A 27245-nucleotide genomic window follows, 5' to 3' on the forward strand; every position below is an offset into this window, starting at 1 on the left:
TTAAAAACTTGATGGAAGGACTGGAGACAGCTGGGTGGAGAAGCACTCGCCATGCACGTGTGAAGAATTAAATATGGATGCCTAACCTACATAGAAACGTCATGGCACGGCAGCCCACCCATGGAGATGGATCTCCAGGGCAAGCTGTCTAGCTATAGTGGCCGAGCTGGTGCGCTGGGTTCGGCAGACACCCTGCTTCAAGGGGGAGGGCCAAAGAAGACACCTGACATCAACTTCTGACCTCCACATGCAGTTGCACACATGTAAGCACGCATACACATGTGTATGCGCACCACAGACACAAATGAGGTGGCCTGAGGCTTCCATGGAACATTCTCTAGGCGACAGCATGGCTAAGCCATGAAACAAACCTCAAGAAACTCATCCAGAGCTGGTGAGGCGGTTCAGTGAGTATAGATGCCCGCTGCCAAGCCCGATGACCTGAGTTCAATCCCCAGGACTCATGTGATAGAAGAGCCAAACCTCATAAGTTGACATCTACAAGCATGCCATGGCATGCACACACATAAATAAATAGAGAGATGATGGATGGATGGATGGATGGATGGATGGATGGATGGATGGATGGATGGAGAGACAGACAGATAGATAGATGGGTGGGTGGGTGGATGGATGGATAAACAGACAGACAGACTAGTGGATGGATGGATGGATGGACGGATGGAAGGACAGACAGACAGACAGATGATAGATAGCTATTAATTTATCAATTTTTGAAAATAAAAATAAAGTAGTCTTTCTCACTGACCTATTGAGAAGTTTGAATAAGAACTACAAAACCAGGCCATTTCCTTTGTTGCATAATCAAAACAAGCACCCTATCGAATGACTGTGTACAACAAAAGACATATATTCCAAGCTTTGAACACCCGTGGGATCTTAATGAGCTTGATTCAGGCCTCACTGAGGCCAAACAACGCAAAAGAAGTTGAGCAGAACGGCTGGCAGGGTGCCAGGGATGGCAGCCCTGATGTTACCACTGGGGGCGGTAGCTGGATGGTGTTGGATCATCATCCTTTGGGGATAGAAGGGTTGCAAGTGAATTTATAGTCAGGAGTGAGATGGGTGGGTTGTTAAACAGGTCATCTTAGCTGGGCGTGTACCATGTGGTGCACACATCAGGAGGTCTACAGAGAATACCTAGGAATGAGAGACAGGGAGCCTGTTTTATCTGGAGACTATGCTGATCTGAGGCTATCCCTCAGATCATCGAGAGCCCGACCCTCCCCATCTTGTATTGGACAGGTCCCTTTAGTGGACCATAAAGTCCCTGTCAGCTGTGGGGAATTGAAATACAGAGAATGCCAGGCCAGTGTCTCTCCATAGCTCAAGTGGAACATACCAAATCCCAGAGATGAAGGAAGGCCTGTTTTGATCATGTGGATATCAACACTTTCTCAACTCTCTTTTTCTTAAAATTAACATGTTAATTTTAATGTCAGCTCTGTGTAACACACAGTCCCATCCCATTCAACTAGAAATCAATTTCTTCTTAAATTTTAGTCAAGTAGCACATATGCGCGTGCGAGCGTTCATGCGCACGCACACACACACATTTGTATCCCCCACCCCAGAGAGAAAGAGGGGGAGTTTTTCTATCAAAGTTCCCCTTGACCACAGTGAGGTGTCAAATAAAACCATCTACTTCACCAAGGCTGACTCTGCCCACCAATCACCCAATGCCGGAAACACAAGCCAAAGAGCCACTTCAGGATTACAATAAAGAAGAAGTATATCTGAACCAAGTCTGGGGAGTTCAAAGTCTTGTCTAACCCCCCAAAAAATAAGCGATTGAGTGGCATTCTCGGGTATTAGAAACCTACCTGATGCAATGTGATACGGCATGCTTGCAAACACAAAGAAACGGAGTAATTTGCCAAATGCCACTGTAAGGACTCTTGCAAGATCCATTTTCAATGCTTATTCAATTTTTGGTTTAATCACATTTAGATATCAAAACTAGAAGCATGGTGTAGCTGTCTTTATGAGAACAAATGATGGGAATCCCTGAGAACTCAGAGCCGAGGGAACGGAAGCAAAACAAATTTGCCAAAGTATATCCCCCATTAGTGTTTTTGCTCTCTGAGGCTTCAGTTACCCACAATCAATTGAGTCCAAATATATCAAATGGAAAGTTCCAGAAATAAATAATTCATTACATTTTAAGCAGCTTTTACTATATTATATTATTACAAACTGTTCTATTTTATTAGTTGCTGTTCTAAATCGTTTAACTACATGCCTGACATGTAAAATAAATTTAATCACAGATTTGTAGATGTAGAAAGAAATCATAACATACATGGGGTATGGTGTAATCTATGGTTTCAGATATCCACTGTAGTCTTGGAATAGACCCGTCATGAGAAAGGACAGCTAATACATAACCTTCTGAAGTAGCATTCATTTCATAAACAGCTAGCTTAACAGGCTAGATAAAGTCATCACGTCTCTAACGCATGCTCTACAGTCTGATTATGCTGTTTGAGAGTGTTCCTCAAGGCTCATGAACTAGAAGCATGATAGAAGAATGGACGGGGATTAGGCCATGGTGGGGACAACCATCAGTGTAGTTCTCATGAGACTCTACTTGGAACGGGTTGTTGAAAAAGAGAGAAATTAGTCCTTGGATCTCTTTGGGCTCCTCCCCCACCAAGTGATCAATTCAGCACAATTCTCCATTCCCTTCCTGTTTCTCTACCATGTTGTACATAATACAGTCACCAGTGTTCCTTTATTGAAACTCTAGGCAAAGCACAATTAACTTGTTTTCTCTATAAAAACCCAGCCTTGAGTATTTTGATCTAACAATCAGAAAAAGGACTAAGACATAAGGTCAAGAAGTTCCATAAACCATTGCCTCTTGGGGTGCTGCCATAAAATGTAGCATATTCAGATATTAAATCAAAATAGTAGCATTATATAGAGTGGACTACATCCTTAGGTTAAAGTCTAAAACAAACACGTTATGGAAAATATCAAGCTTTCTCGTGGCCATTTGCATATGAAAATGTTACTAAAATTATATTAGTTGTAATGATGATAAGAAGAAAAAGGTAATAAAACAACCTAGTCCAGCAGTATATAGAGTTATTGATACAGCTGTGCGATGCATAGGCCGTCTGATTTAACACTCACCATTATAGGTGCGGTCAGGTTTATGTCATTCTCCTATAATTCCTCTCTGGTTGAATAATACCACACTGACTACTACAAGTGAGGGGCCATCAGCTAAATCATTACACAGAGAACATAAACATAAGCAAAGACATAATTCCATTTTAGTCAGAGACATTGGGGGGCGGGAGATGTGAAACATGCGTGCACACGAGCGCGCGCGCACGCACACACACACACACACACACACACACACACACACACACACACACAAAGATATTTGAAATGTGTCTTACCTAATATCTGAGAGGTCACATTTGTTCCCAGCAATTGCCATCACTATGTTTTCTGGGCCATGCTCTTTCAGCTCCTTAACCCATTTTTTCAAGGTATGAAATGAATCCTAATTAAAAACAAGATGAGTCACTGAAAAGACCTGTCAATACATTTCAAACAAGTAGACATATGAACCCTGTGTAATTCAATGGGAAAAAAAAATGTTTGTAAGGGACACTTAGTTACCATCAGCTAACTTATACTCCGCCTATAACAGATACCTCTTTAAAAGTTAAAACTTGAAGAAGTTAAAAAATTTCATTATTAAGTTTTTTCTGTAGGCACCATTGATTAGAAATAGCAGCCTTGACCCTGTGGGAACCAGGATATCAGGATTAAGTGACTACTGCTGTTTGCTTCAAGGGAGGAATGCATTTGTTTGGGTCCGGCTCCCGGGCAGAGGCCAAAGTGGACAGTACATGTAGGTGGCAGTGGTCAGAACTCATGGGATACAACAGCAATGAATCAGCTAACCGTCAGCATTCCAGAAGGACTGGGGTCAGGAGGAACGTCACCAAATCAAAGCACTTGTTTGCTAATGGATGTAACTCAAAATACACTGCAGGAGATACATTCCAGGGTTCTCAGTGCATGCCTCAAACTGTGGCTTGGAACCCAACCCTGGAAACTATGTGTCTCTGTCCCATGAGCGCCTATGGTGCAGTTTAAGTAAACAATTAGGCAGAGTAAGATACTAACAGTAACAAATGAGAATAGTCAGAGTAATATAATACATTATTTAAAATGTATGACTTGTTTCTGGAATTTTCTACTTAATGGTTTTAGACAGCCCTTGGCCTTGGATAACCAAGACTACAGAAAATCAAAACACAGGTAAATGGGGAACCACTGCCTACAGGCACACACATACTGACTTTTATATACATAAATATCATCTCTGATCTTTGAACGGTACAACTGAACCAGTAACAGAGAATAACTTAAAATGATAAAACATACAGAACTTAAAGTTCTCAAGGAAGCATTAACAGACACGACCTTGCCTCTATGAAAGCTCAGTTTTAGGGAGTGGAGAGATGGCTCAGCAGTTAAAAGCATATTTTGCTCTTCCAGAGGACCGGAGTTTGGTTCCCAGCATCCACATGGTGACTCACAACCATCTGTAACTCCAGTTCCAAAAGATCCAAGGCCCTCTCCTGACCTCTGTGGGAACCAGGCACACACGTACTGGCACAGATATATATGCAGGCAAAATAGTCACACACATAAAATAAATAGATCTTTAGAAAGAAAAAGGTCAGTTTTAAAATGAACGTTTACTGTTTTCGTAATTGGGAAAGTAAATCCAAGCTGCTTGTTGGCGGAAGCAGGCTGGACACATAGCTTTCACTGTCCCTGTCCCTGTCCCCCCCCACACACACTGTCAAGGCTCCCAAGGTGCTGGCAAGACTCACAAAGTGCCAATCTGCCTCCGTGTCTCTGGGACAGTCACCACAGATGGCATCTGAAGTTGGAAGACATTCTTACCTGTTTAGTGATGTCATACACTATCACCGCTGCGGCCGATCCTCGATAGTACATGGGAGCCAGCGAGTGAAACTGTTCAAAAGCAGTCAACAGTTTTAGGTCACAGCGAGCAAACAGATTTTTAAACATTCCTAAACCACACATTAAAATTTTATGCTGCATCATCCCTGTAGGAGTTCTAAATTCCCCCTAGGACTTCTCTGGAAAGTATATTAAATAATAAATTTTGCTCCCCGACTATACACACACTTGTGGTTTATGGACCATGAAATCTTCTCTTGGCCAGAAGCCAGACACAGAAATTATTTTCAATGTTGACATTCTCTGAATTTTCTTTTCTTTACTGACCTAGGACAATCCTCATTAGAATTATAGAGTGGTAAGGAAAAGATTATACTCCAAGGGGAGAGAAAATGAAAGGAAAGAATGCTAGACCCTAGCAGAGCCACTGAGGAGGAGCAGGCCACATGCCCTCAGACTGCCAGCTCTGTCAGGCAAAGCTTTATTGCCTACCAACATCAGCTAAGGGTGTCACATTAGATGGGCTTCATCCCCAAAACCAGAAACCTAAGTATCACTGCTGCTGGACTCTAGCATCCCCAAATAAGATGGAAAATTATTCTCCAAATGTATACTTCATATGCATAGTTTGAAGGAGGACCTTGTCTTCATTTGTATCTTTTAATTTGAAAACAGTCTTGGAAAGGGCCAGTAAGTGAAAGAAAGCTCAACATAGAAATGGAGAAATGATTATATAAGTAACCACTACAAGTTACCAATAAATACTTAAATGTGTTCAATTTACAAAAGAATGAACTAAAAATGATGAGGTACTTATTAATTCAATACACATTAAAAAGCCTTAGATTCAGTGTTGGAGTGAACCTGGGGAGGGAGACACCCTCATCTATATGGGGATAGTATTTAGCCCCAGGAAGCCACTAGGAACGATATACCAGAAGCTGAGATGTGCACGCCCTTCGACCCAGCAGTCTACTTACAGGAAATATAGTCTAGAGTGATCACCGTGCACAGAAAAGACATTTCCCTAGGTTGTGATGGAGGGAAAAATCAAAGGAGAACGTGAAGGTTCATCACTACACTGTGTAACATCCTAGACTAAATTGTCTGTGTGCCCCGCACAACTCAAGTGATGGCAGCCTTGTCGATGTCATGGCCTTTGGGAAGGAAGGCCATGGGAGGTCAGGTGGGAAGTCACTGGGGTCAGATGAGGTCATGAAGGTGGAGTCCCATGATGGGATTAGAGCCCTCCACACACAGAACGTGAGGAAACAGAAGGAGGAGGTTGTCTGCGTGCCAGGAAAGGAGCCTTCACAAGCCAGTGCCTTGATCTACCTCCAGAACTATGATAAGGACAGGTCTGTTCTAAGCCATCCGCTCTGGAGCATTTGGTTCTAGTCGCTGAGGCTAAGACATACGTTTATATGGAATGTTTCACAACCGCTGAAATGAAGAGACCTTTTATTTAAAGGAAAAACTTCTTTTGACATAGTATTAAGTGAGAAATGTCTGAAGGCAGCAAAGATGATATCATTTAATGTGAGAATGTAGATAGCAACAAATGTACAAATGCTAGAATCACATGACCATCCTCAAAATGTTAGCAGTAGAATTTCCAGTAATATGTACATTTAAAGGGCTGTATAATACAAATCTCACCATAATTTTAAGTATGTTGGTTTTAGGTTAAAATAAATCAGGGCCAGCGGGATGGTTCAGTGGCTAAGGGCACTTGCCACCAAGCCTGAAGACCTGAGTTCAGTCCCAGGAACCCACATAGTAGGTGAGAACTGAATCCTACAAGTTGTCCCCTGGTTTCTATTTATGTGGTGTGACATGGTCACATGTCCCCTCACCCCAACTCCACACAAAATAAATAAAATATTTCAAAAAAATAATTTAAAATTTGCTATTTTTATTGAGGCATGAAGCAGAGAGAGAGAGGAATGGGAAGATGAATCCTGTAATTTTCCTGGCAAACAACAAAACTGGACTCGTTCGGTCTATTTCCCTCTTGGTACTTCTCACTGGAATGCTCAGAAGATCCAGAGAGGGGCCAGGATGCTGCCTCCCAGGGATTACAAACAGGTCTCTCCTTTGAAGGGAGACCACCCGGGGAGTTTGGTGGCTTTTAGGAAGGGGGATGAAGGATGATGGGGTTCAGGGAGAGCCAGGTTTACAGCTGAACTGAGGCGGAGAACCTGCCACTCTCCTCTGCCCACAAACACCACTCCAGGTCCCACAGTACAAGATGCCACACATGCCTTTCCACATTCACAGACCTCCCCTGTGTCTGTCTGTCCTAACTGCTAAGCTCCAAGAATTCACGTTCAGCCCACCCTTGGCAAGGCAATCCTTGTGTCTCAAAACCAGTCGATATTTCTGTTCATGGGAGGAAAAAGCAATGTCTGTAAACACTGGGATTTGCTAAAGGTAGAGGGTGCATAAAATGTGGCCTTTCAGCTAATCATGCATAATGCCCACCCCGCACAACCCCCTCCACTCCCACAACCCCCTCCCCTCTTGTTTTCAAAACAGCCTATGCTAAAGAGTCAGTACAAGCCTGGCTTCCCAGAAGGCAGACACATGACACAGATTTCCCTTTGGGCTCTGACGCCAAAAGCTGCCTCTCAAACAGCCAATAGCATGCAGGTCTCATGAATTATTGAAAGCCCTCAGTACGCAATGCATTATTCCTTTCCCACAAAGGAATCACTCCGAAATAAATCTGTTGGTGAAACCACTTAAAGGGCTTTATTGCTGGAGACTTAGGGGTTTTAATAAATTCAAAGTTAGTGTCTCCTCCCGAAACTCGATAATGCACTGACCAAAGTGTAATATTTGTGAAGGGCAAAGGGATAAATCATTTCAGGCCTACAATATATTTCTTTTATCCTATACAAGCAGAGCACAAGCGCACACACACGGTAGCCACTGGCTGCTGTGGTATAATTTACTTTCCAAGAGGTCAGAATTAATATCGATGAGATGACACAAAAGATTCTTCCAGAAATAAAGGTAATTGCAGAAGGTTAGTAAAAGCTTTCTTATTAAAACCTCACCGTGAAAGGCTATTTGAAAATCCACACAACAGATGCCAATTCCAACCCCCTTCACAAGCTCCCCAACAAAATATAGACTTCAAATTTCAGTATTCAGGTAACTCCCAGGTACCATTTAATCACTAAGGAGCAGCACTGAAAATTCTGGAAAGTCAATTTGCCTCTTCAAAGAGATGGTTATCTGTGTTCTTTGGGCATGTGACCTTATTTTTTTTTTTTTAGATTTTATTTTTATTACTTATCTGTGTGTGTATGCACACAAGTATATGCCAGTTGGATCCCCCTGGAGCTGGAGTTACAGAGGTGGCGGTGAGCTGCCCACCACCGGTCCTGGGAACCAAATTCAGGTCCTCTGGAAGAGCAATATCCATGTTTAACTGTCAAGCTGTCTCAACAGCCCTGACGTTTTTGTGGTTGTCTACATCATAAGAGAGAAAGGAGGGTTGGGGATTTAGCTCAGTGGTAGAGCACTTGCCTAGCAAGCACAAGGCCCTGGGTTCGATCCTCGGCTCCAAAAGAGAGAGAGAGAGAGAGAGAGAGAGAGAGAGAGAGAGAGAGAGAGAGAGAGAGAATATGGAATGATCATCAAGCATTTTTAACTCTGTGGACTTTTCAGCTTCTGTGGATGAATGAGGCATTTATTAGCTTTCTATTGCTCTAACAAAGTGTCTGAGATAACTTAGAGAAGAGGGTTACTTTGCCTCAGAATCTGGGGGTCCCAGTTCATCATCAATTGGCCCTTCGCTTCAGCTCGTAGTAAGGAGGCATATCACAGAAGGAGCAAGACCACTACACTCACTTCATGAGGGGCCACAGAACCGTGGAAGTTACCAGGATTCCACAAACTCCCTTCAAGGCATGACCCCAATGCATAAAGACCTCTCACAAGGCCCCTCCACCTACAGGTCCCTCATCTGAGGATGGAACATTTAACACATGGACCTTCAAGTGTCGAGCTACAGGGAGGTATGATCTTTCTGGAAAGCAACTAGACACTGTGTCCCTCAAGTCTTACAACTGTCCAGACTCTTTGATCCGATCTCACCTCCTAAGGTAACAATACCGATGTCACAAAACCGCCAGAATTTATTCTAGTTACACTGAAGAATCAAAAAGAGTCTCAAAGTCTACTCATCAGGGAATGGAAACCTAGATTTTGGTTTAGTCCTACAAGATTCTGGACTATAACTAAACTCAAAGTTTTGAAAAACAGCAAGTGGTACAAGAAGTGCGATGGCCCGGGGGTGTGTTCTGGTTTTAACTCAACAATTTCTATTATTTTTTAACCTTTTTCTACATAATATTTGTTAACTAATAGGAACCTAGCCTTATCACAATGGACCTCAGAACAACGTGAAGAGAACGAGACTCAGGCCTGAGGCCTGGCCTGCTTGGATCTTGGTTTTTGTATTTTATAAAACGGGGATGGGAAAAGGTCTTGGAAATGGCAGCTGGAAGTTTCTCTAACTCTGAAACTCACAACAGACTCTGGACATCATCTCTGATTATCCCTGTAAGAGGTAGAATTGTTGACTCAAAGTACACGGACATTTGGGGGTCTCTGTATAGACTACACACACACACACACACACACACACACACACACACACACACACACTCCTCTCTCTCTCCTCTCTCCCTCCTCTTCCCCTTCCCAACCTCTATAATACAGTACATGCATTATCCAAGGAAAGTCTTCAGGAAAATTCTTTAATCATATGTGGTGACAGCATCAATTTCACAGTAGCAAAACTGCATGTCTGGAAGACGCACTGTATGGAAAGACACAAAGTCTCCAGACAGACGTGCTCCCCAGATGAGAATTACCCATGCCAGACAACCTGGCTTCAGGTCCTGGGTCGTGCAGGATGGATTCTGTGGCACGATTTTCAGAAAACGATCTGTCCCTGGAGAGTCAGGGGCAGCCGGGGACAATGTCAGTCTGTGGCCAGTCTGCAGATCGGCCTCAGGTGCCAGCTCCCAATTAGAAGCTCCAGCCCTCCCCAGGAATGCGAGGCAGCCACAGTCAAGGCCAGGGCGAGTCCAAGGGCAGAAGCCAAAAGGCGCCCAAGGCCCAGGAGGATTGAAACAAAGACGAGTGAGAAGAAAATTCCTGCGGCTCCCAGAATTCTCAGCTGGCAGGAGTTGAATGGAAAAACAGCAATGAAGGATCTCTCTGTCCCACTTTCACACAGACATCTCTTCACTGGAAAGCGGAGAGCCTACTTATCATGCCTGAAACCTGACAAAATGGAGGAGTGAACAGAAAGCGGGCCGGGAGGCAACGGACAGCATTGTTAACAATGGTTAGCGCTAAATAATGGCACCACAATGCCAAGGACTTGTTTTAAGATTTCTGAGTTAATAAAAAGCTGGTTTTTAACATGATACATGATTTATGCAACAACAAGAAATGTCTTTCTTATTTTTTTTTCCTTTCTAATAAATATGTTATTAAAGCCAAAAATGCTTCCTCATGCCAGGTGTGGGAGCTCACGTCTTTAATCCCAGCACTCAGGAGGCAGAGGCAGGACAAGCTCTGTGAGGCCAAGACCAGCCTGGACTGCATAGCCTGTCTCAAAAAACAAAACAAAACAAACCATAAAGCAAGAAAGAAAGAGGAAAAAACAAAAGCTTCCCCTGCCTCCAAGGATCCTTTGCTAGAACCAACGTGGCCTCCTTTCTGACAGGCACAACATAAAAATCCCCTTCAATAGAAAATGATTCAATATGGATCAAAATATCTGCCCACTAAATGGGCACAGACTAATGTTCCGGAGTCTCACTGAGTAACTCTGGCTGACCTGGAACTCACTATGTAATCCCTTTGCCTCCTGGGATCAAAGGCATACAGCACCAGGATGGGCAAGATGTGCATTCTTGTTGTTAATCTTGCTGTTTTTAGATTATTTTATTTTACATGTATGAATGTTTTGCCGGCATGCATGTGTGCCAACAGTGTGCCTGGTCCTTGCAGAACTCAGAAGAGGGTATCAGATCCCCTGGAACTAGAGTTATAAATGATTCCGAGCCATCATATGGGCGCTGGGAATTAAATCGTAGCCAGTGCTCTTATCTGCTGAGCCATCTCTCCAGCTCCAAGACTAGTGTTTCTGTGAGACAGTATAGGTGCTATAGCTCAGTGGTGGAGTGCTTGCTCTTAGCTGCATCAGGCCCCAGGTTCAATTCTCAGAACTAAATAATAATAATAATAACAATAATAATAATAATAATAATAATAATAATAATAATAAAAAGATGGTACAAAAACTAGAATCTTACAAGTACTGGAATAATCATACATGTTTAAAAATTTGCTTTGATGTAAAAATGCACTTTTCCCCCACTGCTTCCTCAATTCAGATTCCAGGGTGTTGGTAAACACAGGAATTTCCTAAAAGTCCAAAATAATACCCAGTGATAACAGTCACCTAAAACCTGTTTTTGCTAAAAAGAGAAAAAACTGACTCCACACTAGACCCACCAGGAAAAAAGCAGGGTGGAAACCAGGCACTCTACCTGCCTCCGTCATTCTGTGCCTGTCTCCTCCATTCTGTGCCTGTCTCCTTCATTCTGTGCCTGTCTCCTCCATTCTGTGCCTGTCTCCTTCATCCTGTGCCTGTCTCTTCCTGTGCCTGTCTCCTCCATCCTGTGCCTGTCTCCTTCATCCTGTGCCTGTCTTCTTCATTCTGTGCCTGTCTCCTTTACTTTGATTCAAACTCCTGTTTGACTCTGAGTAGGGTCAATGCAAAAACCATGGCTCTCATCTTAAAGGGAATAAGCATTTACTCTGGAACCGTTTGGCAGGGACCATGGCCTGGAGAACACAGATTTAGGTTACTCCAAATTCCATGTTCCAATGTGGAAGCAGTTTTGTTTAGTTTTTATAGTTTTACAGAACAAAGAAAGTCATAAGTGAAGGCAAGTTTAAAACACCTTGGTGGGTGAGTCAGAGAGTGAGGTAGGAGATTAGAGCTTTATCTAAAGCTCAAGATATTATCTGAGCTTTGGAGTAGGTGCAAGGTAGTGGTCTGCTAAGTTAATAAATTCCAAAAGATTTTTTTAATCTATTGGTCACAGGATGTTAATTCATACATAGAGATGGGCAAGGGATGGCTGTTCCAGAGGACAAGAACTAGCCCAAGATAAGGGAAGTAGCCTCTGGACCCACAACATTCCAACCTCTCACAGAACTGGAATTCTAAGCAGTCTGTCTCCACAGACACAGCTCCTTCTCAGCAGTTCTTGTTCACAGGAGGCATCAGCCATCCTGTAGGAGTGTCTTGACTGCCTCCCTGTCACACTACATCCATCTTCAAGGCTGAGGGCACAGACCCACTATTTTAACCTTGCAGTAGCCTTAAGGCCAGATGAGCCCCAGGGCAGGGCAATTACCTGTGGCCTACACTACATTCTAGCCCAAGTAGTCACCTTGAAGAAACAGGAGTGAGGCTGGGGATTTGGCTCAGTGGTACAGCGCTTGCCTAGCAAGCACAAGGCCCTGGGTTCAGTCCTCAGCTCCGGGTGGGAGGTGGGGGGGAGGAGGAGAAAGGAAGAAACAGGAGTGAAAGACTCCTGAGCATCTTGCAGTGCTGGAGCTGAGCCAAGGATTGGCGGGGCCCCACCTTGCTCAGGGCTACTTCAGTACCTATGTGTCCTGCCCCAATTCTTCCAGCTCCAAGCCCTTCTCTCCTCTATCTGTTCTTCATAATGTGGCCGCACTGACTCAGTCTTCACTTTCTGCCTTTCCCTCACTGCTCCTTTGTTCCCTCTCCCCTCTACTTCAGTGATTGGTTTACTGGGACAAGTCCTCACTGTGTAGCCCAGGCTAGCCTAAAACCTGTGGCAATCCTGCCTCAGTCTCCTGAGTGCTAGGATTACAGCTGTGTACCACCGTGCCCACCATTTCTCTGCTTTTCACTGTCTGGTTTTCTTGAGGCCATATCAAGATAGGGAGCTGAGCCTAGCCAGTGGGGGTTGCCCTAAAATTCTGGTCCCCCCATCACCCTGCATTACCCTCCTGTGTCATCAGATGTTCCCATCACCCTGCATTACCCTCCTGTGTCATCAGATGCAGATGACACTCAGTGCATTCAGAGAGTGCTCAATGTGGGCAACTAGTGTCATAGAAAGTGGGTTGTGCCTTTCCCCTCTGTTCTCTCCTTTCTGCTCTTTCTGCCCTGAGTATGGAACCCAAATCAGGAAGTGACCTTGTAGAGAGGAACTGCTGTCCAACATGATCCAGAATTGCCATGGTAAAGAGGAGATAGAGGTCTTCAAAGAGCTTCCAGTCACATAGATGCACACACACGTGTCACAGATGCACACACACACACACACACACACACACACACGTGTCACAGATGCATGTATGGGTGTCACAGATACACACAAGGGTGTCACGGATGCACTTACAGATGTCACAGATGCACACACAGGTGTCACAGATGCATGTATGGGTGTCACAGATGCACACACGGGTGTCACAGATGCATGTATGGGTGTCACAGATGCACACACAGGTGTCACAGATGCACAGACAGGTGTCACAGATGCACACATAGGTGTCACAGATGCACACACAGGTGTCACAGATGCACACACGGGTGTCACAGATGCACACACGGGTGTCACAGATGCACACACGGGTGTCATAAATGCACACACAGGTGTCACAGATGCACACATGGGTATCACAGATGCACATACAGATGTCATAACCTACTCCTCACCTCCACTCTCCTATCAAAGCCTTTTTCTTTTTTGTTTTTGTGTGTGTGTGTGTTTGTTTGTTTGTTTGTTTTTCAAGACAGGGTCCCACTGTGTAGCCCTGGCCATCCCAGAACTCACTCTGTAAACCAGGCTGGCCTTGAACTCAGAGATTTGCCTGCCTCTGCCAAGTGCTGGGATGAAAGGCGTGTGCTACTACACACGGCTTTACCAAAGCCTTTGAAACGCATCTCTACTAGCACTGTCTTATGTTTCTGGCATATGTAAGAAAGGAGCCCGTTCAACCCTTTAATCAGACAAGCTACGCTTCTTGTGAGTCTCAAGTCCAGTTGAGATTCTGGGAAGACAGTAACTCCTGTTCGACAGGTCAGAATTTGAGAGGAGGTCTGTGTGATTTAGTTTTTACTGTCAACTTGACACAACCTAGAATCACCTGGGAAACAGAGAGCAAGCCAGCATGGTTTCGCTTCAGTTCCTGCTAGAGGTTCTGCTCTGACTTTACAGTTACGAACTGTGACTGTGACATGGAACTGTAAGCCACATTAACCCTGTCCTCCCCCTGAGTCACAGCGAAAGCAAACCAGGACGTGGACTGTTTTTGTCCCTTTGTGCCCATGTGGGTTGTAGCCTGAGCCGTGTGGACGAAACCTATTGTTTCGGACTAAGGTAACCCCAAAGCCCGAAAAGAATAGAGCCACCATAGGGTAGGGAGACTGACAACCCTCCACCGCACCTGGTTAGAAGATGGCCATGGAAGGTCATTGTGGAGAGCAAGGCCAGATGCAGAAATCTTGAGCAGTGAAGGGCACTGTGGTCAGCAGCCCTGGCCTGGGTTGCTGGGCAGACTCTTTGACTTCAGGCTAACTGCAGAGACAGCCCCAAGCCTACAGTTAGCCAGCGGTCCAACCTCTGGAGCTGCCTGTCTTGAGGTTCGCGTCCGGTGGCCCTAAGAACTCTTCAGTTCCCGCAGAGTGCTTGACTTGCACAGCCTCATCCTTTCCACGGGGTGACTAGAGCTGCAGCTGAGACTGACCCTAAGGCACAGACCTCAGAGGCTCTGTTTGCTTTCTCAACCCCACAGCACACGTGGGAAACACCCCTTGGGCTGAACGGTTAGCCAGCCGAGGTGTACCAACTGGAAGTGTCTGAAACGTGAGCGGGCCTGCCTCACCCACAGGCTGCAAAGCTAAGTGTGGCCAGCAGAGGCTCCTGGTACACAGAGAAAGAGAAGCCCCTAACAAGGAGGCAGCTCGGACAGACGTCTGCTCGGACAGACACACGTCTGACCCGTAAGCATGAATACATGATCTACCCTGCATATGCCATATCTCACGCTGTGGTTGTTACTAATACTCGGCTTCGACGGACCTCGCTCCCAGTTCTAGGCCATCTTTGTTGTGGGACAGCGGCTTGTCTCCCTCTTCGCAGTACTAGAATCTCGTTCTCAGGAAGATGGTCTCCCTAAGGTGATCCCCAAATAAAACTGAAAGAAATATCCATGCCCACAGCTACACAAATTGCAACATAAAACCACAAAAACATAAACCCAAAAAAAACGTAACAAACAAAAAATCAAGTTAAGACAATGCCTCCAAAGATCCTAATAATTCTGTACCATATATAAAAATCCTAAAATGGATGAAATGTCAAAGAGTTAAAAACTCAATGTGTAAAACTGATCAACGACTTCAACAAGGGTACAAGGAGAACAATGGAATTAGAGAATCAACTCAAGATCTGGATAAAAATTCATGAGCACAGGTAAGAAACTCAGTAGCCCAGATGAGAAATTCAAAAAACAAAAACTTGAGCTCTTAGGAGGAAAAAAAAACAAACAAACCACCTTACACCCAGAAATGTTAGAAATGAGAAAGTCAATCAGTGGAAAACTTCCCGGTACATCTGTGGTGATATTTTAACTGTGCTGGTTTTATTTAAAATGTGATTTTATTTGTATATTAATAAATAAAGTTTGCCAGGAGATCAGAGGTCATTAGCGATCCAGGAATAGAAGTCAGGTGGTGGTAGCCCACGCCCTTAATCCGATCACATGGCAGGCAGAGTCTCTGTGTGGTCAAGGACACAGCCAAGCGTGGTGACCCTTGAGTCTTTAATCCCAGTATTAACCATAGAGACCAGGAGGTCTGTATAGACAGGCAGTGACGAGGAAGTCATGTGGCTGGGCTTAGAGCCAATGAGAAGGCAGAAGAGGAAAGCAATAAAACTCAAGACAGACAGGAAGAAAGTCTCTCTCTCAGGGGAAGGACGGCAGTGAGTGGTAAGCTAAAGGGAGTCGTGGCTCTTGCTCTGATCTCTTAGGCTTTAACTCTGTGTTTGGCTCTGTGTTTCTTATTTAATAAGACCGTTTAGAAATTCGTCTACATACATCAGTACACCAGATCATACACAAGAGGGAGCATCACGGAACACAAGTATGAGAAAAGACTCAGACGTCAAAGCAGGGACAGGGGAGACCCGCATCCATTCCTGGACATGTATTACACACTGACTTTCTCTTGCATGTTTCTCTGTCCCCTCTTAGCACCATACTTAAAGTCTATAATAAAACCTTCCCTACATTTGCTCCAAAAAGAGAGTGCAGTTTAGTAATATAATAAAAAATAAAAGTATATGACCCAATCATGATGTCATAGCAGAATTACTCAAATCTGGGGAAAGAATCTTATTCAAGAACAAGAAGTATTCAGAACTTCAAACAGATAGGACCAGAGAAGAACCTTCTATGGCGCTTTATAGTTAAAAGGCAGGAAAAAGAAACAATATTAAAAGCTGCGAGATTAAAAAAAAAATTCCAAGTCACACACAAAAGCTGGTCCATCAGAACAATGACCTCAGCAGCAATGCTAAAAGCCCAAAAAGCAGAATAGCAAAGAACAGCCAGCCGCAAGTACTCTACCCTCCAAAGTTACCTTTGAAAATCATTGACAAAGGAGACATTTCAAGGCGAACACAAACTAAAGCAGCTGATGATCCACAAGTCAGTAATGCTGCAGAAGTGAGTTCCACGGAGAAGTACATGAACAAAGGTGAGCCAAGAAAGACTCAGTCAGGCTGACTCAGAAAACCCACAAACTTAAACCAACGGAGAAATAAACAACAATATTAAAAGCATCAGCAACCCGGTGGCTATTCCTGGTTGTCAACTCGAAGACATCTGGAATTAATAAAAGCCCAAGTAGCTGGGTACACCTGTGAGGGATTTTCTTTCTTAATTAAATCATTTGAAGTGGGAAGACCCACCTTTAATCCAGATCTTTTGAGGTGGGAAGATCCACTTTTAGCTGGGTCACACCTCCTGGTGACAGCCTATGTAAGGACATGGAAGGAAGCTCTCTCTCTGCCATCTTGCCCTTGTTATCACTGGCAAGCTCATTCTTTTACGGCATTAGAGTCTACTTCTTTAGGATTCTGGTATATACTGAAGACCGGTGAGACATCCAGCCTTGCAGGGGTTTTTTTTTTTGTTTTGTTTTTTTTTTTTTTTTTTTTTTTTTGGTTTTTTTTTTTTTTTTTTTTTTTTTGGTTTTTCGAGACAGGGTTTCTCTGTGTAGCTTTGCGCCTCTCCTGGAACTCACTTGGTAGCCCAGGCTGGCCTCGAACTCACAGAGATCCGCCTGACTCTGCCTTCCGAGTGCTGGGATTAAAGGCATGCGCCACCACCGCCCGGCCCCAGCCTTGCAGATTTAACTACCGGATTCTGGGACCTTCCATTGGTAGACAGCCATTGTTGGATTAGCTGGAGAACAACCTGTAAACCATTCTAATAAATCCCGTGTGTGTGTGTGTGTGTGTGTGTGTGTGTGTGTGTGTGTGTGTGTATTGTATTCTCTAGAGTCACAGAACTTATAGAATGAATCTGTACACACACACACACACACACACACACACACACACACACACACACACACGAATATATATGGGATTTATTGGAATGACTTACAGGCTGAGTCCAACATTGGCTAGCTGTGAATAGAAAGTTCAAGAATCCAGTAGTTGCTCAGTCCCACAAGGTTGGGTATCTCAGCTGGTCTTCTCCATATGCTGGAATCCCAAAGAAGTGGGTTCCAATGCCAGTGAAGGAATGGATGTCTGACAAGGTGAGGGCAAACAGGCGAAGAACAAACTCTTCCTTCTCCCATTGTCCTTATACAGGCTTCCAGTAGAAGGTGTGGCCCAGATTAAAGGTAAAGGTGAGCCCTCCCACCTTAGAACTGCATTAAAGGTCTATGTCATCCAGCTTCAAGATCTGGATCAAAGGCATTTTGTCTTCCTGCCTCAAGATCTAGAATACAAGTATGCCCTCTACTTCTGGATTATAGTTTATTCCAGATATAGTCAAGTCGACAACCATTATATGTTCATTTATATGTCACAATTATATGTTCATTATATATATATATATTCATATGTATATTTGATATACATATATACTCAATGTACATATATATATATAATTTTATCAGTTATATTCCTCTAGAAAACCCTGACTAATATACCCCCTCTATAACAATCCTAAATGTAAGAACTCACCAAATAAAAGATACAGGCTAACTAACTGGAATTTTTTTTAACACAACTGTTTGCTGTCTACAAGAAACATATTTCACTATCAAAGACACATTCAGGGTAAAAATAAAAGGACAGAAGTCATTATACCAAGCAGGTGGGGGCAGATAACAAGCAAGAGTAGATATGTTTATATCTGACCAAATAAATTCCAAGCCAAAATTATTAAGAAAAGATAAATAAGGTCACTATATATTAAAAAGGAACAATCCATCAAGAAAATACAAGGATTGTAAATGTATATGCAGTAAATGTTGGGGTATACTTCAGATTACATCTGTCTCTGGACAAGACTTAACCTAGGTCTCTGCCTCTCAAAATAATCAATTCAAAATGGATCAAAGACCTGACTGAAAGATCAAATACTTTGAGGGCCAGGATCGGTGGTGCACACCTTTAATCCCAACACTCAGGAGACAGAGGCAGGTGGATCTCTGAGTTCCAGGGTGTCCCCGTGTACATAGTAAGTTCCAGTACAGCCAGACCTACATAGTGAGACCCTGACTCAATAAAAATAAAAAAATTAAATATCAAATACATTAAACCTGCCAGAGGAAAACATTTCAACAAATAGGCATAAAGAAGGACTTTTGTCAAAAGATTCCAGTGTCCCAGGAAATAACTGACAAATGGCTGCTGGCATGGTGGCACACCGTAATCTCAGCACTCGGGAATATTAGGCAGGAGAACTGCATAAATCCAAGGTCAGTGTGGTCTACACAGTGAGGCTCGGATAAACTGACCAAGTCTTTGACATAGTAAAAAAAAATAATTGCCAGATATGATAAAAAAAATCATATAAATGATAAGATGGACAACCTGGGACAATGAGATGACCCAGCCTGTAACAGGGCTTGTCGTGCCTGAGTTCAATCCCTGGAACCAATACCCATGGAAGGAGAACCAACCACAGAGTTATTTTCTGACCTCTACATATGAAGTGTGGCACGCACACATTCACATATACATCATGCACACATACGATAATAATAATAATAAATAAAATTTAAATGGGCCAATAAATTGAACAGACATTTCTCAAAAGAAATAAACGGTCAAGAAATAAATATTTAGCCATCTGAGAACTACAAGTCAAAAACTACACGGGGATCCCATCTCCCTGCAGTCAGGAAGATAATACAGAACAAAGGCTGGTCAAGATGTGGGGATCCTTGTGTACTACTGGTGGGAAAGAAAGGTGCTGCAGCCACTACTGAGGTCAGTATGAGTGATCTTCAAAAAACAGAGACTACAGCTGCCATGTGATTTAGTCACATGGCACTCCTGGGTGCACACCCAAAGAAACATAAGTTGGCATATCCAGGAATACTGACACATACCTGGTTTCTGGAACACTATTCACAACAGCCAAGACATTGAACCAGCCGAGATGTCTACCAACAAATGAATGTATTAAAAACTGTGATACACACACACACACTCACACACACAATCGAGTCTCACTCAGCCATAAAGAAGAATGAAATGACATCATTTTCAAGGAAATAAGTGAAATAATCCAGACTCAGACAAATACCATGTTTCTCTCATATGTAAAAAATTTTAAATTAATTTATATGTGTGTATGTGTGTATGTTGCGTGTGTGTTTGTGTGTGTAGGTAGGTAGGTAGGTAGAAACAGATAATAGATAATAGAGAGATGATAACTAGATAGATAGATAATTGATAGATGATAGATATTAGATGATAGGTAGAAGATAGATAGATAGATGATACATAGATAGATGATACATAGATAGATAGATGATAGATAAATAGATGATAGACAGATAGATAATTGATAGATAATATTAGATGATAGATGATAGATAGATACAGATGAAAGTAAAAGGGACGGCATGAAGGAGGGGAAAAATCCCCTAAAGAGGAGAGAAATGGAGAGGGGGGATCAAGATAGGATAATGGGGGAGACAGAAAAAATAGTCAGTGTTTTCTTCCATATACAGAATCTGTATACAATTTTATATATGTGTGAAATGAACACAGAGGGGGACAAGTTTGGGGGAGGATGCCAGCAGGACACAAACGGGGGGCAGGTCAAAGGAGGTAATGGTTGAATGAACATAGCAAATCACAAAGATAGACATATATGAAATCCATTATTTTAGACACTAAAAGAGAAAAATTGATGGGCCAGCAAGATGGTTCAGTGGGTAGAGCCAGGTCTACAGAGCGAGATCCAGGACAGGCACCAAAACTACACATAGAAACCCTGTCTCAAAAAAAAAAAACAAACAACAACAAAAAAAGATAGTTCAGTGGGTAAAGCTGCCTGCCTGAGGTACACACATACACACATACAAGAACACAAGATGAATAAAATGCAATTTTAAAAATTAAGTTTAAAAAACCTGGCTGGGCCGGGCAGTGGTGGCGCACACCTTTAATCCCAGCACTCGGGAGGCAGAGGCAGGCGGATCTCTGTGAGTTCGAGGCCAGCCTGGGCTACCAAGTAAGAAGTAAGTCCCAGGAAAGGCGCAAAGCTACACAGAAAAACCCTGTCTCGAAAAACCAAAAAAAAAAAAAAAAAAAAAAAAACCCTGGCTGGATTCTCTGTGAAAGCTGATTCTCTGAAGGCTGATTTTCAGTGGAAATGCACGGGGCTCAGGTGAGTCTAAACAAGCTCAGAAAAGAAGAAAATCAGAGAGCTCACACTTCTTTTCAAATCCTAGAACAAAGATGGTCCTGAGAGTGGTGTGGTACTGGCGTAGGGTGAGCATCTAGGTCAAGGGAAGTAAACTCAAGGCCAGAATGAAAGCCTCACATTGACGCTCAGCGGCTTTTCAGTGAAGGTGCCAGGCAGTCAACTGGGCAAAGAGTAGCATTTCCAATAAGTCCCACTGGGACAACTGACTAGCCAGACGTGTCAAGTAAAGTTGGATCCCTTCCACACAAGATGCACAAAAGTCAACTCCAAATGGAGCGCAGAAGCATGAGTAAGTACCAAAATTATAAGAATCTTGGAAGAAAACGTAAGTGTGCATTTTGGTGACACTGGCCGGTGACAATGTGGAGCAGCTACGACCTTGGGCATTACTGGTGGGAAGCTAAAATGGCACAGCCACTTTGGAAAAAAACAGGCTGTTCTGAATGGTAACCATAGCTACCACATAACCCACTGAGTCGACTCTTAGATATTTTACCCACAATGCTCAAGTAGCACACACCCACACAGAAACTTGTCCATAAATATTCACAGCACCATTACCCATAATAGCCCAAAGTGGAAATATCCCAAATGCCTATCAGCCAATGAACAAATAAACAGTCCACAGTATAGTCTCTGAAAACTCAAAATGTTCCAATAGTTGAAGACAGAATGCCACAAGGTGCCAGTAACAATAAAATACTACGCAGCTTTACTTTCAGGCTGTATATAAAAGATAGATATGAAGCATACATAGATTTTTATGCTTAAACATGGGTTCTGCACTACATTACTCACGGTTATATGACATCTGACAATTCACACACAGTTTGTGGGCAGACTCCACCATGGTGGAAGAAAGAATAGTGACAGGAACTGAGACAGCTCGCCACACCACAGTTAGAAGGAAAAAGCGATGAATGCTGGAGTTTGGTTCCCTATGTAGCCTGGGCTAGCCTGGAACTTGCTGTGCAGACTAGACTGGCCTTGAATCACAGGGATCCGCCTGCCTTTGCCTACTGAGTGCTAGCGGTCCTGGGTTCTATAAGAAGGCAGGCTAAGGTCGGGCGGCGGTGGCATATACCTTTAATCCCAGCACTCGCGAGGCAGAGCCAGGCAGATCTCTGTGAGTTCGAGGCCAGCCTGGTCTACAGAGTGAGATCCAGGACAGGCACCAAAACTACACAGAGAAACCCTGTCTCAAAAAAACCAAAAAAAAAAAAAAAAAGAAAGAAAGAAAGAAAAAAGAAAAAGAAAAAAAAAAAGAAGGTGGGCTAAGGAAGCCATGAGGAGCAAGCCAGTAAGCAGCTCCCCTCCATGGCCTCTGCATCAGCTCCTGCCTCCAGGATCCTGCCCTGTTTGGGTTCCTGTCCTGACTTTCCTTCAATAATGAACAGTGATGTGGAAGTGTAAGCCAAATAAACCCTTTCCTCTCTAACTTGCTTTTTGGTCATGGTGTTTTGCTGCAGCAATAGAAATCCTAACTAAGACAAATGTGTCCCTAGTTTCTTTCCATAAAGATGAAAATGTTCTAAAAAAAAAAAAGAAAAGAAAAGAATTGACTGCAGTAACAGTTGCACAATTCTGAATACTGCAGACCCCACCGACCTCCACACTGTAAACATGAAATGTATGGGAATTAGAGCTAGATGAAGCTGAGTTTTGGAAAAAGAAAGGAGATGAGTAATACTCCAGGTACGAAGAAGCAAATGCAGACACAAGCATGCTCTGTAACTACGGCTTCTAACCACCGAAGCCGCCAGGGTGGCTTATCCAGAACGTAGGAAAGCTGGGTTCCGCGGCTCCCGAGGCAACTGGAGCCTGAGACAAGAAGGACAAGGCCACAGCTTTGAGTGAGTCGTGAACGAGTAAAGAGGGGGCAATGAGAGAGGAAGAGCAAGGAGATTTCCACAACCATGGCTCCCTTCACCGGCTCTTTCTCTACACTGCTCCCTGTAGGAAGCAGGAAAAGCCTGAGTGAGGTCCCGAGTGAATGTGTGGGGCTGACGTGGCCGTGTCAAGGACCCCACAGCCTTAGACCATTGGAGGAATGCCAAAACTTTCTCCCCAGGGTGAGGCCCAGAGAGAAATGTCAAAGCTTTCCCTCTGTTCCCTGTGTGAATGTTAGCAGCCTGCAGAAAATGTCTACCATCACTTCTTCCGATGTCTGAATAAAGCATGTGAAGTTGCCCCTCCAAAAAACTGGTTGAGACCCCAACAGAGAACCCAACAGAGGCCTGTAGAAGATTAAACTACCCGCTGTGACTCCTCATGGCTGCCTTTGCTGGACTCCAGGCTGTACTTACAGCTCCTCTTACTGAAGATTATCAAATACCCACGCCCTCACCACACACAAGATTTTCTCTGGTCATCACATACCTTGGTGAGTGCAGTGTGGCCTGAAGTGACCTTCTCCTTCTAGCTTGGCCTTTGCTAGCTCCACTATACTTCTGAATTGCCTAAGAATCTGGGCTTTCCTAGCTAGCCGTGGCCACCCCAACCTACTGAATTGTTGGGTTCCTTTTTTTTTTTTTTTGCCAAGACAGGATTTCTTTGTGTAGCTTTGCGCCTTTCCTGGAACTCACTCTGTAGTCCAGGCTGGCCTCAAACTCACAGAGATCCTCCTGGCTCTGCCTCCCGAGTGCTGGGATTAAAGGTGTGCGCCACCACCGCCCAGCATTGGGTTACTTTTGCAACATTTCTGTAAGTATAAAGTTTGGGCTTATTTTTAAAGATTTTAAAACTGCATTTTATGTGTCTGGGTTCATGTCTGTGTATGGGTATGTGCGTGGGAGTGCAGGTGTGACAGGAAGACAGGGCAGAGGTTCCTCCATCTTGTATTCTTGCTGTGGTCATTTTAGGTTTGACTAGGATTTGATCTGCTTGATGATAAACTCTGTGGAAAATTGTCCAACTCTATTCTAGGAAACCACGGTCAAGATGCCCCAGCTGCCAGGTGGTGGTGGCGCATCTCAGCACTCGGGAGGCAGAGACAGATGGATCTCTGAGTTCGAGGCCAGCCTGGTCTACACAGCGAGTTCCAGGACAGCCAGGGCTGTTATACAGAGAAACCCTGTCAGGGGGTGGGTTGGGGAAGATGCCCAAGCTCGAATTTATCTTGGCTCCTTGTGTGAAACCCGCCCCACCCCCAGCAGATGCTGAGCAAGATACCAGGCTGTGGCTTTTGCCTTTAAAAATCCCTTCCTTGCTCTAGTGCAGTGGTCCTCAACCTTCCTAACGCTGCAACCCTTTAATACAGTTCCTCATGTTGTGGTGACCCCCAACCATAACATTATTTTCATTGTTACTTCATAACTGTAATTTTGCTACTGTTACGAATCATAATGTAAATATCTGATATTTCCAACGGTCTTAAAGGGGTCATGATCCACAAGTTGAGAATTACTGCTTGTTAAACACTCAGGGCTATACTTGGATCCCAAATATCTGAGTGTAGCCCAGCTGGCTGGAATAAAGACTTTTGATAGGCTATAAGCTATCTGAGTGGTGGTCTTCTCTAGTAGGCTCCCCACAACACAGGTTCCCAAAAGGCCAAAAGACACAGTATAAACAAATGTTTCCTGTCCTGACCACTTAGTCCTAAATAACGGACTCAGAGGCTGAATATGAATTATAAATGTTTGGTCAATAGCTCAGGCTTGTTACTAGCTAACGCTTATAATTAAATTAACCCATACTTCTATATATGCTTTGTCACATGGCTCATGGCTTGTTACCTCATTTTTTACATGTCCTGCTTGGTTGGCAGCTGGCTGGCTTCTCTCTCAACTCCTCTGACTCCACCCTCCTTCTTCCCATCCTTCTCACTTTGGCTTTCCCACCTAACTTCCTGCCCATCTACCGGCCTGTCAGCTTTTTATTAACCAATGAGAGTAATACATATTCATAATGTAGAAAAGGATCGTTCCACAGTGAAGGAGTAAGATTCCTTGGAGCTATAGTTATAGATGGTGGTGCGTTGTCTAATGTGGGTGCTGGGAACTGAACCCAGGTCCTCTATAAGAGCAGCAAGTGTTCTTAACTGCTGAGTCGTCTCTCCAGCCCCAGCTTCCCCAACCTTTTTTACTTTGTTTTGTTTTGAGACACAGTCTCACTCTGTAGCCCAGTCTGGCTTCAAACTCATGATGATCCTTCTGCCTCAGCTGTTCTCCAATGCTAGGTCTGCAGACACAAGCTGCACCCCAGGCTCTCCTTTTATTTTTGAAAACGGGCCTTCTTAAATCGTCCAGCAGTCCTTGAACTCACCCTAACTCCACAAGGCCTTGAAGTTTTTTATCTGTTTGTTTGTTTGGTTTTTCAAGACAGGGTCTCTCTGTGTAGCCCTGGCTGTCCTGGAACTTGCTCTGTAGACCAGACTGGCCTAAAACTCACAGAGATCAGCCTGCCTCTGCCTCCCGAGTACTGGGATTAAAAATGTGGGCCACTAGGCGTGACTGAAATTTAACCTCTTGCCTCAGCCTCCTGAGAAACTGGGATTACAAACCTGTAACACCAGCTCTGGCTTCCTTATAGTGTTACTATGGTTTTTTCTTACAGTTTCTTTCATTTTCAATGTTTTGTTAATTATATATATATATAACAAGGGGCTAGAGGGGTGGCTCAGTGGTTAAGAACACTTGCTGCTCTTGCAGATTTCAGGTTGCATGAAGAAAGCAAGATGCAGGTTGCCTATCAAGGCCCAACACATCTTTCAACCGGGAAGGAATGGATGTCTGTGCTCACGGAGAAAAGAACTTGCAGACTACCTGAATTTGTGCCACAAATATAAGAGGATTGGTGTTGGACGGCATGTAGGGCATTCGCTAGCATACTGTGCATGCCAGGCAGAAGCTGGCACACTCCCCTCCCAGGTGAACAAACAGTGACTCACTAACAGAGTGCTCACCCTCTGCCAATACTGAAACCCGTGTCATTATATTGCTACAATGTTGCCCCAAAGACACTGCTGGTTTAAAATTCTGAGAGGAGGATGGTGACAGATTTCTACAAAGATGAGTGTGTGTGTGTGTGTGTGTGTGTGTGTGTGTGTGTGTGTAATAAAATCCACCGGACTCCAATGATTAATGAAACAGAACAAATAGCAATAGGCACAGGCAGTGGCCAAGAATTTATTTTTAGTTCCTTCATAAGGCAATGTCATTACAACCGCAATTAAAGCTGGCAACAAGCTGCAGAAACAATTGAGAAGATGGACGGACTGGAGACTCCATCAAAGGACAGCACACCAGGCCAGCCCGAGAATAACCAGGTCGGGCCACTGAGGGGAAGCAAGACCGACGGCTGTAGGCCCTGCAGCTGGCACCCACACCCCCTCCTCTATTCTGAAAACATCCACCTGAAATCATTAGCCAAACCAGAAACCTCCTTCCCAGCAGCTCAAAGATGGATATCACCGCCACACAGTGCTCCTAAGAATTATGAATGTAGGGCTGGAGGTGGCTCCATTCCATATTCAGAACCATAATAATATACATATGCATGCACACACACACACACACACACACACACACACACACACACGTTACTATAATCAGCAGTGCCCACAACCCATAGCAGCCAAATGTTAGGAAAATAAACTAAGACTATTAGAAATTAAGGTTATGGCCAGGCAGTGGTGGCACACGCCTTTAATCCCAGTACTCGGGAGGCCGAGGCAGGTGGATCTCTGTGAGTTCGAGGCCAGACTGGTCTAGAAGAACCAAAAAAAAAAAAAAAAAAAGAAAGAAAGAAAAGGAAAGAAAAGAAATTAAAATTATTAGAAATATCAACAAATTTTCCTGGTGCTATTTTCCTTTGACATAGACACTGGGCAGAGTTTCCACAGTCAGTGGGATGGAGTACCGAGTTCACTGAAAGCAATCAGCTTACTAGAGCGGGTCAGTAAACAGCAGTTCTGTGGCGACCGCTCAGAAGTCTCTCCTAGGTGGCACAGTACAATCCAAAGGAAAGAGCTGACCTCAGAGCCATGACCTCCCCGAGCAAGCTATCAATGCACAGACAGGCTGTGCCAACAGCAGAAATAACTGGACGGGTGATTTTGTTTCCAACTGTACGGTTTCTATTAAAAATAAATAAAAAGGAAAGCCTGGACCCAGATTGCTCAATCAGATTTCAGCTTTATGCCTCATTCGCCACGTGGCTGTGAGTAGCAGCAGCCTCGACCTCTCTGTGATGTATGACCTCGCTTGTCAATG

General features: G+C 43.9%; 1 protein-coding gene across 1 annotated transcript in view; it reads right to left on the reverse strand.

The window, feature by feature from the left end:
• The window catches only part of Rab31 (RAB31, member RAS oncogene family), a 129582-nt gene that overhangs the window by 40947 nt on the left and 61390 nt on the right, over positions 1-27245 (reverse strand). The window contains exons 4-5 of the mRNA XM_059278262.1: positions 4963-5034; positions 3435-3541 (exon numbers count right to left, since the gene is read on the reverse strand). Coding sequence (XP_059134245.1) covers positions 3435-3541; positions 4963-5034 — 179 coding nt within the window. The remainder of the gene's footprint in view (positions 1-3434; positions 3542-4962; positions 5035-27245) is intronic.

The sequence above is a fragment of the Peromyscus eremicus genome, chromosome 13 (genome assembly GCF_949786415.1).
Source record: "Peromyscus eremicus chromosome 13, PerEre_H2_v1, whole genome shotgun sequence".
Taxonomy (NCBI): domain Eukaryota; kingdom Metazoa; phylum Chordata; class Mammalia; order Rodentia; family Cricetidae; genus Peromyscus; species Peromyscus eremicus.